This window comes from Pteropus medius, unplaced genomic scaffold (genome assembly GCF_902729225.1).
Source record: "Pteropus medius unplaced genomic scaffold, Ma_sr-lr_union100, whole genome shotgun sequence".
NCBI classification, from domain to species: Eukaryota; Metazoa; Chordata; class Mammalia; order Chiroptera; family Pteropodidae; genus Pteropus; species Pteropus medius.
The window spans coordinates 3,260,202-3,273,028 of record NW_024340696.1 but is presented as its reverse complement, the minus strand read 5'-3'; the positions used below and the strand labels follow the sequence as shown (position 1 = coordinate 3,273,028).

Here is a 12,827-nt window from a genome sequence, read left to right as displayed (position 1 = left end):
ATAGTATCCAAAGAAATCTACAAATTCGATGCAATTCCTATCAAAATTCCAATGGCATTTTTCACAGAAATAGAACAATCCTAAAATTTGTATGAAACCACAAAAAACCTCAAATAGCCACAGCAATCTTGAGAAAGAAGAATAAAGCTGGAGGCACCACGCTTCCTCATCTTAAACTATACTACCAATTGTAATCAAAAGGTCTAGTACTGGCATAAAAATAGACACAGATCAATGGAACAGACTCAAGAGCTCAGAAATAAACTCTTGAATATATAGCCCACTGTTTTTTGATAAGGGAGCCAAGAATACTCAATGGGGATAGGCTAGTCTTTTCAGTAAATGGTGTTGGGAAAAGTGGGTGACAACATGCAGAAGAACATTAGACTCCAATCTCACACAGCTCACAAAAATTAACTTAAAATGGATTAAAGATTTAAACCTAAGTCCTGAAACCATATAACAACGATTTCTGAGGAACTGTCACTTTACATCCTACCTTTCTGAGATGTTTTAAGATATTCTAACAAGCAAGTAAAACTAATATAATGCAAGAAAAAAATCAAACAAAAGCATCATGTGGAAAGATCAGTAACTTCAGCATTATCAGGGAGTTTACTAGAAATGAATCTCAGGTTTCACCTTAAACTTATTAAATCATAAACCACATTTTAACTAGATGCCCAGGTGAATTTTTATGCCTATCAAAATTTGAGAAGCATTCAATTAAAGTATTTCTGAATAAATCAACTTCTATTATTACCCTTAAAGGGATAAGTGAATCCACAACACCATAAACCAATTGGCATCTCAACTAAAGCCACATTTATGAGGCTGGCTTCCTTAAAACATAGCGATGGACTTCATACTCTGCTCTCTGAACTGAAATAATACGAGTCACCAGAAGGCAGAAAATGGTACTGACGTCAATTTGCCATTTTGGAAAGTTTAATTCCACTGAATTTTAATTTCTTGGAGGTTACAGTCCCATCTCACAACAGAAGTAAAATAAACTATCCAGAGCCCTGTCACCTGTTTGTAAATGGCCAGGCACGGGGTGAGCCACGAATCAAGCTTTTCCATCTCACCTCTGCGTGCTGCCCACAGCAGGCGTTCCCTGGCACCGAGGCCTCGTCCCAAGCCCGCCTGGCACTCGCGGGGGCGGGGCCTATGAAGGTGGGGGTGGGGGAGCCGCGTCGGGAGGGCGGAGGCGGCTGCAGGGGTGGGGCGGGGCCGCGAGGAGAAGGGAGCGTTGCAGCAGGGGGCGGAGCCGAGCCGCGGGGCCGCCCGCCCGGCTGGGGACCCGGCGAGCACGGCCACTGGGGACGTGGGGCTGACCGCGCAGTTGGCACTCACCCGCCTCCCGATGGGGCTGTGTTTCCCCTGTCCCGGGGAGTCCGCGCCTCCCTCGCCGGACGTGGTGAGTACGGCCGCGCTCCCGCGTCTCCGCGTCCGCCGGCCCGCGCCGCGCGCACCTGTTCCCGGGAGAGGCTGCGGGAGGCCCCGAGCTGCTGACACCTGGGCGGGCGGTTGGGCGCGGTGGCGCGGGCCCCAGAGCCCGCCGTGGGGGACCGTGGTGGCGAAGACGTGTGGTCGCGCTCCGAGGGACGTTGAGGTCCTGCCAGCCGGACCTGGGTCGCCGCCTCGGTGTCGATCTCCTCGCTTTGGTTACTCGAAATTGTCCAAAGGCGGCTCGGGGGTCTCCGTCCTTTTCGCAGACTTTGGCAAAATTGGAAGTTCGTAGGACGCAGGCGTACGCCGACGGTGCGGTGTAGGGGCCATTCTTGGCGATGCGGTAGATGGAGTTAGGGTGCAAAAAGAAATTCCTCTTTCTGCGTGAGCTGAAGTGTTGATGTTCTAGGAAATGTGTATTTTCCTGTGTCTGTACCAGCTGTTCAAAGAAGGTGCTCAATAAAGTCCCTTATGTTCCTGAGTTTTATTGGATATTGTATCCCTTCAGTGTTTATCTTTTAAGTTCTTCCTTTTCTTTAAAAAGAATATTTTATGTAGTCCAGAGCGTACAATTGAAGAGCTGCCATATTTAGCAAATAAAAATACAGGACTAGTTAAATTTGAATATTCAGATAAACAAGGTATACTTCTTTAAAAAATAGATTTGTCCCATGCAGTATTGGGACATACACTAAAAATTATTCATTGTTTAACTGAAATTCAAATTTAACTAGTACAATACATTTATGCTTTTTGTAGTTTGGAGTTTTTAACAGTCTCGTTACATTACTAGTCCTTACAGGGAGTTGATAACAGAAAACCTAAATTCCTCTACTCTACCTAGCTAAAAATTCGCTGAAAGAAATGAGTTGTTTAGGGGAAGTACATTAACTCTTTGGCCATATGATTATAGGTACTAAAAATGACCTGGAAATTAGTACCAGAAAGTTCACCTGTCTGTCCCGCTACTGTTGCTTTTAAATGTTCACTTTGTTTATCTGGCTGTTGACAAAACCTCAATCTCTCAGCATTTGTTAAGCCCTACCCCCATCCTCACAGATAACCACATGGCTCACTACTTGAATGTTACTTTGTCTTTGAGGTTTTTCTCCACCGCCCTAAGTAAAATAGATCTCCCACTATACCACCCACCTGACAGGCCCATATTTACTTGATTGTATTTGACCGTTTGCCCTCACTGGAATTTAAGTTACATTTGGGTGAAAACATTTATCTGTTGTTTCACCGCTGTATCCTCCTGAGGCATGATATGTGCTCTGCACATACTGTATTTTGTGCAATGAATAAATGAATGAATGAATTATGGTATGGAAAACAAGGGAATTATTAACAACAGCTCTCATGAGAATGCTACTTACTGTTCTACATATTTAAAATTTTTATAATACATAACATAGAAAAATAATATTCACTGTATCCCAACATGGAACAGCACCTCTCATAAATTTTTTACAGTCCTTCCTATCCTACACAGTGAGATTCGCCCACTTCATTTATGAACCTCTCCTAAAAACACCAACCTACTTCTTTATAACTGGTGGTACAAAACCATGTTTTTTCCTCCTTGTAGTATTAAATGTCACTTGTTTTATTATCTCCTTTTTTGCTTGTAAGCCACCCTTTTTTAAAAAAATAGATTATTTTATAGGTCAACTTGTGTATGTATAATATATGACATAGATCTATATAATTATCGGCATGTATTTATTTGAAAGTATATTGTTTGAAGAAATGAAATTCAGAAAGTTGATTATTTTATAAATGTTGTTAATACTGGCAGTCTTTGTGGAACTTATTGGCCCAGTGCTAAATATTTTTGTAAACTGTTTTATTACATGTAAGATACAAGTGTGTAAGTTTTCCATGATAATGTGTGGTTTTATTTTAAAACATTTTTTACATATTTTCTTTAGGAAGAGAAAAGAAGAAAGCTTGCAGAGGCTGCAGAGAGAAGACAGAAGGAGGTGAGAGTAAAAGTAATACTGCTTCCTTAGATAATTAAGTTTGTACTTTATTCTTGATATCTATAACTAATAGATATCTTTTTCCCAAAATGAAAATAGATTTTTTCTGATTACATTAATCCTATATCTTAATACTTTATATCTACGACTAGTAGATATCAAGAATAAAGTACAAACAATTATCTAAGTAAGCAAAAATGATACCTGGTTATCCTGTAAATTTATATTTAAAGATAGTCTTTTTTCAAAATAATCTGTTTTTATAAATTATGTTAATGCATTTATATCATTTAATGTATGAAAATGACTATGCAGATGTCTTCTATAATGTGAGATGCCCTTTCAATAACATTATTCCTTGGGATAAAATGACCATGCCTTATGAAACACTGACAGGAAGTAAGTTTAGGAGCAAATTTGTATAGTTACAAAATACCCAATGAGAAAATGATACTGTGTTTTATATAAAGCTGTTGTAGAAGTAGTTTAATTCTTTGTTATCAAAAGTAGACCAATCTTCACCCCCACAGAAAAACCTGAAAACCAAAAACAAAAAAACACACCTCAGTTTTTAGGTACTGATTTTATTGTTTTTTTTATACCCCTAATCATATTTCTTAAAGGCAGCATCTCGGGGAATTTTGAATGTTCAGTCTGTGGAAGAAAAGAGAAAGAAAAAGGAAAAAATAGAAAAACAAATTGCTACATCTGGGCCCCCACCAGAAGGTGGACTTAGAGTAAGTATTAAAATTTATGTAAGATTTAAATTTACCTGGAATTTTTAAAAACTTAAGTAGCAGTCCATTCACTAATTTCCTCTTGAAATGAATTATCAGAAAATTTTGAAGTAATTTTAAAGCATGAAAAATATCGATTGAAAGAAGTACCAGTTCCTTTGGACATTTTCTAACATTTATTAGAATAGGTTTACTTTCTTTTTCTCAAAATGAAAATAGATTTTTTTTCTGATTATATTAATCCTATATCTTAATACTTTATATAATTAATAGTAAACTATGTAGAAAACTCAATATGGAAGAATATAACGAAAGGAAAAATCACCCAAATTCAGTGTCATTTTGACAGACATTTCTCATCTCCATTTATACATCAATCTTATTAAATTAGATTACACTATAAATGTGTTTTTATAATCCATTTTTTTTACTCAGTGATTTGGTATACTGGAGCTTTCATTGTCACTCATTATCATAGTTAAGCAAATGTTAACTTGGGTGTACAGGAGTGAGTGTGACACATGTACATTCCAGTGTAAGTTGCAGCCCTTGACACTGGAAATATAGTGGTGGACAAGTTAAACAAGATCCTTGAACTTGGGGATCTTTATAGTCTAGCAGGACTATAAAGGTTTTATTTTATGTTAAAACTCAGGAAAATAATGGTTCAGATATTAAGATTGTTGGTCTATTTTTTAAAGTAATTACATTTCTCAAGTAAGTATATTTGTAAAAAGGATAGTGTCCTGAATTTTAGTTAATTATATCAATTCACTGTCTTCTCAGTTCAGTTTTCTGCTCTCAAAACTATACATCAATACATATATGTATATATATTTATAATTTGTGGGTCAGGCAATTTAGGAGCATCCTGAGCAGAGGTGATTCTGGCTCAAGAATATCACATAGAGATAAGATTTAGCTTTATCTAATTTCATTTAATAAATGAAATTAAAACACTTATTGTTAACTTTTAACAATGTATAAAATAATTTGTTTCAATATTAAGGTAAATAGCCATGACCATTTTGCTTGGTTTTTTTTGTTTTTTTGTTTTTTTTTATATATATATACTCCCCAACAATTGAGTAAATTTAGTGTAAATAAAAGTTAAGAGATACAAGGTAAAATATTTGTCAAAAGTATAGATGCTTACTTTCAATATTCTGTTGAGATAAAGATATGTATCTCTGGGTTTAATTCATAGAGGGTTCTCAAAAGCAAATAATTTGAAAATTAAATTGTAGGACTGGTTATAATGCTGAGATCCACTGTTTCATAGTAGAAGAAATGGAAGTACTGACTTAAAGTCATACTATTTTAAGAAAAGGATACTTTATATGGAACCAGAATTAAGAGCAGTTATTTAACAACTTCTGACATAACAAATTTAACGTCAACTTTTAAGCTCTAAGAAAGAAAAGGGCTTTCTTAATGAAACCTGAAGCTTCCCTGCCCCAAAGCCTACAGATTAAAAATAAATTAGGCCTTATACTGTGCCTGGTTCCCTCAGAAGTACTCAAAATAAAAACAGTGTTAAATTTAGTACCTTTATTTCTTTGTATTTTATTCTTGTAGGAAATCTCTCTGGCTTCTTTAATAAAAATGATCCTCAAGGCCATTAAACTGGACAGTGGTCACAGAATTTTCCCATTAAGAGTAACTCATTCTCATAAACCACTGCTTTTGTCACTGTGTCATTTGCACTTGGAATATTCCCAGTCACTTCTACTACCAACACACTCACTGGCTTTACAGGACATTCCCCTTGACCATCTGCAGAGCTCATCAAGAGTGTATAGTTAAGTTCAAAATAAAATGTTGGGGGCTCAGGGATAACAGAAGAGTAAAAGGCAAAGGATAGCTTTAATTCTCAACCCTCTGGGCCTAGCTAGGGTTCTTTAAGGGTTGCTATCAGGCCCATCCTACAGACTGGTCTGGCATGTCCTATAGTGTAGCTGGATTCTTCCTGATCTGACCAGACTCCACAGTATGAGGGAAATGCTCTTGCCCTGTCTTCATGCCTTCTACACGTCGCCAGACTAGATCTGCCTCTTCCCGGGATAGTTGATGTTAGTATTACTCATTTTCTTCTGGAAAGGCAGCCTTATCTTAAGAAGTCAAGAGAATGATGGCATTGGGATACAAACTAGCATCAGTACAGGATACACCAGTACAGGAGTAATGGCAGACCTCTCGTGCAGGGCTCTGAGCCCTGGCTGCACATTAGTCAGATGAGGAGCTTTCAAAAAAGGCTAAATCTTGGTCCCCAGCTCATATAATCAGAATCTCTGAGAGTGGGACATAGCCATCAGTACTTTTTAAAGCTCCCCAGGGTAATCTAATGTCAAACCAGACTGAGGATCACTACTCTAGTATTTTTAACACTAGTCCTAAGAGATAGACGATTGTGGAAAGTGGAGTACCATTGTAAAAAAAAAAAAGTTTTAAAATCTTGAATACTATATTATATACTATATTCCTTTCTTGGAGATTTAAAAGGGCGTAGTATTCAAGTCTCTAAGAAGTCCTACAATAAAGAAAAGCAAGTTTACTTGAATTAAACCTTGTTTTTAAAATGCATTTACAAATATATATATATATATACATATATATATATGTGTGTATATATATATATATATATGTATATATATATATATATACACACACACACACACATATATATTATCACCAATATACAACAGATTTTATATATATATATCACCAAATAATATTTCTTGGGTGTACTTGGAAGACACTACTTAATGGACTGAAAATACCCCTGGTCCTATCCCAGTGGCTCTTTCAGAACTTCTTATTGCAGGTTTAACAGATTTGATTAAACAGAACAACAAATGGAATGAATAGTTTTTCATCTCAAGCAATGAAAAGACTACCAAACCATTATTTAATGATTTCTACTATTTCTTGGCTCCCTGCCTCAAATAAGAATTCCTTTATTTTCATTTTGTAGTTTCATTGTCGTTTTCGTGTGGTGGTGTTTTGTTTTGTTTTCCATTAGTGCTTATTGGATATTTGGGATTTAGCTACCCTTAACCTGACCAGATATATATATATTTTTTACTTCTTTGTATTTTTAAACCATCATATATCTTATTTCAGACTTTTGACTGTAGTGTAAAATTTTACTAATCACTGCCATTCACAAAAATCAGTTTTCATTTGCATGTCCCATGTTCCTGTCTTTACCTGTGCGTTCACTTGGAATATTGTTACATAACCTAAATAAAACTTACTTTTCTCTGTATATTTTTATTTTCTAGTGGACAGTTTCATAAGGGATAATATGAGTGAGAGTCTACTGCCAACAACTAATATCTGGAATCAAATGGACATCTTCAATTTAATTTCTTCTCTTTGAATAAATGAAGATTCAGACTTTGTAATTTTAGTGCCATTAAGTGCAGTGCTTTTTCAGTATTGAAATGTTGAAAATGGTTTTGATTTTCCAACTTAAAAAATGGCCAGACATTTCATTAAATACTTATTTTCCTACATTTGTTCTGCTGCAGGTAGTGGATAATTTGCCATTTTTAGTAGTTAAAACGTGGACCTAAATAGCGAATGTATGTACATCACGTGTAAAGATTCTGCATACATCTCAAATATTAAAATTTGCAATATCATTTTCCCTCATTCATAAAATGATCTAGCTGTTTATCATTGTGCTGCTTAGCCTTTTATCTCCTTTTATTTCATTATATATGAAGACTTTTGCTTAAACTTGGGGACTTAGTGCCTTTGAACTGATTATCAGGGAAAATCACGAAAAATCATTTGAAGGGCTTATATGAAGGAACGCTGCAAATTTTTTGTAACTTACCAAGTAACGAATGTTTGTAGAAAATATTGAATTCCTCCTAATTTATTTTCTATTTATGTAGCTTATAAACTTAACATACTGTGTTTTACATTAATTTTTTTTTTTTGCTTGCTGAATTTAAAATTATATATTAGTGATACCAAGAGAGGGCAGTGATGTACTATTGGACAGTATCAGATTCAGTTCTATGAAGATCTTTGTAGTAATTGAATGAGTTAGACTAAGATTCTGGATGAGTTATACAGAGCAGTAATGTATTTATCCAAATTTATAGATGTTTTCATTCTTTTGTATTTATTAAAAAATAGTCATAAAATTTATACAGACGTGAAATTGCCAAGGCAAGTATGAATGTATGAAAAGAGAAACATGCAGGTACTGTATTTAAAAAGCACTACATTAAACATAAAACTATTAGGCAATTCTATATGATGCATAGTCATAAACTTTGTAGATTTTTGTTTATTAGTAACATGAGTTTTATAGCATTTTGTTTTAGTTTTTCTTTTTAATATATAATAAGCCAAGGTAGAATATTTGCTGTATTTTTAAATTAGCTATTATGTTTGCAAACTCATGGATGGCAAGACTAGAATCTGAGCCCTAAATTAGAATTTGTAGATACGAAGTGCCAATAGGGACTAAATTAAATAAACCAGCTCATTTGATTGACAGAAAGGAAACTGAGCCACTATCTTACTCATTCTTCCCACATGACTTATGTATCTTGCAGTATGTATGTTAATTTTAAGGAGTTTGAACTATGGTATAGATTGACTTCTCATTGGAAAAATTACCTTTCCTGTTATGGCGTGATCATCATCTATGATTTCCGTGCAAGACATATAGTCGGACTCAATTTTCTTCATCTCTTAGAGCAGCGGTCCCCAACCTTTTTGGCACAGGGACTGGTACTCTCATGAGAATCTAATGCCTGATGCTCTGAGGTGGAGCTGAGATGGCGTTGCTAGCTCTGGAGAGCGGCTGCAAATACAGATGAGGCTTCACTCCCATGCCTGCCTCTCACTTCTTGCTGTGCGGCCCACTTCCTATCAGGCCATGGTACCAGTCCATGGCCTGGGGGCTAGGGACCCCTGCCTTAGAGGATTAGTGATATTTTTGTTCATAAAGGATAGTGGAATTATTGCATTGTACTTTAGAAATAAAATTTTGACTTTCTGAACATAATTTTTCCAAGGCAGAAAGGAAAAAGGATTATTAATAGCTGAATGGATATGGAACCGAACCTGTCCTTGTCTGCACAAATCCTTCCTTCTGTTTTAATTTTATCTGTACTACACCTTAAAGAATTACAACTTGGGTCCGTGTAAACAAAAGGTTTACATCTAGGGGGTAATGCCCTATTTCTAATAGTTTATATCCAGATACTATTCTTATTTATTGCTGAACCATGAATGATATGCTGGCATATGCTTTCTGGGAACACTGGGATGTGCTGCTCCAGCCAGCCATGGGTGTGATCAGCTTTCCCCAAAACTACATGGGTTGCATGTGCTAAGGGGTGATACTCAAATGTTAGGAATAGTGTTAGGAAAGGGAAGGGGAAAGGAGGATAGAAGCCTGATAGGAAACCAGTAAATAACTGCTAAAAAAAAATTGTACACACACATAGAGATACATCCAGACATCTCATAAAGGTATGAATCAGTTCTTGATGAAAACCTTAACTTGGAGCCAATTTGCCATAATTCATAATTTAAATAGGAAAGTAATGCTTATGTCACCCAAACATCCCAAGTTACTAAAATATATATGAAACAGTAAAATGTATATATCTAACTCTCATGTTAAGGTATAAAACGCTTAAGTCATTCCTTTTTAATTCTGATCTATTAATATGACAGGTGACAAAAATTAGATTTTACACAACCATTGTTGACATACTGCATGTTTTTTTAAGCACCTATATGTGATACCGTTGTTCCACTAATTGTGGTTGGAACATAATTAGTTTCTCACGTATGGTTTTGTTACAAATTCTGTATTGCCTTACAGGGATATAAATATACAATTTTTCTGTATAAAAATTGGCTTTGGATGTCTCTGTTTAACAAAGTTTTATCTAAACTACGTCTTAAATAATTAGAACTTGGGTTAATGGCTAGTGGAACCTCAGTGATGCTTTCATCTCCGGGATTAATGAAAACAACACAGCTAAAGGCTATTTGGTGTGTTCATACAATCTCTGAATTTATAGATAAACATGTTTCTTCTTCAATTCTATAAAGGAGAAATGGTGTTATTAGTTTCCTGTTTTCTTAGAGAAATAATACTATATAAAGGTATCCTTGGTACCCCCAGAGAATTGGCACAATCCTTGAATTTTCCTTTTCTCTGAAGGTTCAACTTGTTTATTTTGTGATAGGAATTACGCTATGCCCTTAGAAGAAAAAGTGACTCGTCAGTTTTAGATTTGTATAATAACATGCATAAACAGATCAGTTAGAGGTCAATAGATATGTATACCTACCTGTGTTGAAATTTAAGGTATGTCTTCCTTTAACATCTCCAAGCAAGCATCTCAAGTTCCCATGACTACTATATATACTTTAAGTTGATTTAAATGTGGTACTGTGGATGTTTTTCTTGATTTTCTCAAAAGCCACTGACAGGAGGCATTTGTGTATATAGCAGACTTTGAAAAATATGCTTCGACACAGAAGTTTGTGTCCAAACAACTCAGACACTAAGTTTCCCATATGACATGGCTTTTTATTACCTTGTTTTCCCTATTCTAAGTATGCCTCATCTTGCAAATATTGCCTTTAAATATGATCATTGTGATCTAAGAATTGAATATTGATAAATCACTTGACCTAGATATACTTTTATTATGCCCAGAATTTGTCTTTTATAGCACTAGACTTGTTGTTTTGAGTTAATGTCCTCCAGTCAAAAAACAGGTTTGAGCCATCTTTTGCAAGTACTTTGAACTTATCTCAAACAGAACTAATTAGTTTTGCACTGATACTGGCTCTCTCTAGGGTATTTCTCTGAAATTTATTGTGTCACATAAGTCATAAGTCCAAGAATTATCATAAACTCAGTCTACCTAATGCCTAAGCTGCACTTTTCTCGTTCTACATTTCTTAGTCAGCAATCAGACCTACTTACAGTAGGTTTAAAAAAAATACCAAGTATCTAGTATACAGAAAATTCTTAAATACACAAAAATTTGTAAAATGAGTTTAGCAAGTTTGCAGAATACCAAATCAATATATGGAAGTCAACTCTATTAATAAACCAGAAGATGATTCCAATCATAGTATCAAGTAGAATAAAAGACTTAGGGAAAAACAAAAGAAATAAAAGATCTGAACTAAAAGCTACAAAACGTTGAAAAAAAATTTTTAAAGATAAATGGTGAAATATTGCACGTTCATGAATTGAGATACTCAGCATTGTCAAGATAGCAGTTCTCTGATCAATAAATTCAATGCAACATCCTAGCAAGCTTTTTCAGAGAAATTGATAAGATGATCCTAAAATTTATATGAAAATGCAAGATTTATAATAGCCAAAACAATTTTTAAAAAACAGTAATTTTCACTAAAGAGTCAATGAGTGAGAACCATTTACATTCGGTCATTTCCTTTTGAATATAGTCTCATTTTTACATATTCCTGGTTCATTGCCATTCAGCTAGCAACTAGACCCCAATGTAAATTGTCACCATGTTGTTAGTGACACTTAAATAACCATCATAGGCAGAAATAAAACCATTCTCTCTAAAACATGTTCACATCCTAATTCCTGGAACATAGGAATATGTTACATTACATGGCAAAGGTATTTCACAAATATGATTCAGTTAATGATCTTAAAATGGGAAGGTTATACTGGATTATCTAGGTGGACTCAATCTAACCATATGGATCCTTAAAAGCAGAGAACCTTTTTAACTTGTGGTCAAAGAGACATAAAGAAGCATCATCATAGAGAATTCTATATTGTGACCAAAAAAATTATTAGAACTGAGAAATGAATTCAGTAAAGTAGCAGGATACAAAATTAATATTCAGAAATTGGTTGCATTTTTATACAATAATGAGCTATCAGAGGGAGAAGTTAGGAAAACAATCCCATTTACAATTGCATCAAAAATAAAATAAAGTAAAATACCTAGGAATAAATTTAGCCTAGACGGTAAAAGACTTGTACTCAGAAAATTATTAAGACACTGAAGAAAGAAACTGAAGAAGATACAAATAAATGGAAGCATATATCATGCTCATGGATAGAAAGAATTAACATCATTAAAATGTCCTTACTACCCAAAGCAATCTACAGAGCAATGCAATCCCTATCAAAATACCAAAGGCATTTTTCACAGAACTAGAACAAATATTCCTAATATTTATATGAAACCACAAAAGTCCTGAATAGCCACAGCAATCTGAGAAAGAACAACAAATTTGGAAGTATCACACTACCTGATATCAAACTATACTACAAGGCTATAGTAATCAAAACAGCATGGTACTGGCATAAAAACAGACACATAGATCAATGGAACAGAACAGAGCCTCAAAATAAATCCACACGTATAATGTCAATCTATGACAAAGGAGGAAAGAATATATAATGGGGTAAAGACAGTCTCTTCAATAAATGATGCTGAGAAAACTGGACAGATACGTAGAAAAAATAAAATTGGACCATTTTGTTACACCATATATAAGAATAAACTCAAAATGGATTAAAGACTTAAATATAAGACTCAAAACCATAAAACTCCTAGAAGAAAACATAGTAAACTCTCTGATAGTGCTCTTAGTAATTTTTTTT

General features: G+C 34.9%; 2 protein-coding genes across 2 annotated transcripts in view; one reads left to right on the top strand and one right to left on the bottom strand.

Annotated features, from left to right (window-relative positions):
• The first annotated feature begins 1,259 nt into the window (after nucleotides 1–1,259).
• On the top strand, nucleotides 1,260–8,338 carry SVIP (small VCP interacting protein). The gene is made up of 4 exons (XM_039865903.1): nucleotides 1,260–1,420; nucleotides 3,387–3,437; nucleotides 4,061–4,174; nucleotides 7,459–8,338. Exons 1-4 carry the CDS (start codon nucleotides 1,367–1,369, stop codon nucleotides 7,471–7,473), a joined length of 234 nt encoding a protein of 77 aa, XP_039721837.1. The 5' UTR covers nucleotides 1,260–1,366; the 3' UTR covers nucleotides 7,474–8,338.
• GAS2 (growth arrest specific 2) overlaps nucleotides 3,941–12,827 on the bottom strand; it is a 121,349-nt gene continuing 112,462 nt past the window's right edge. The window contains exon 8 of the mRNA XM_039865875.1: nucleotides 3,941–3,973. Coding sequence (XP_039721809.1) covers nucleotides 3,956–3,973 — 18 coding nt within the window. The 3' untranslated portion in view covers nucleotides 3,941–3,955. The remainder of the gene's footprint in view (nucleotides 3,974–12,827) is intronic.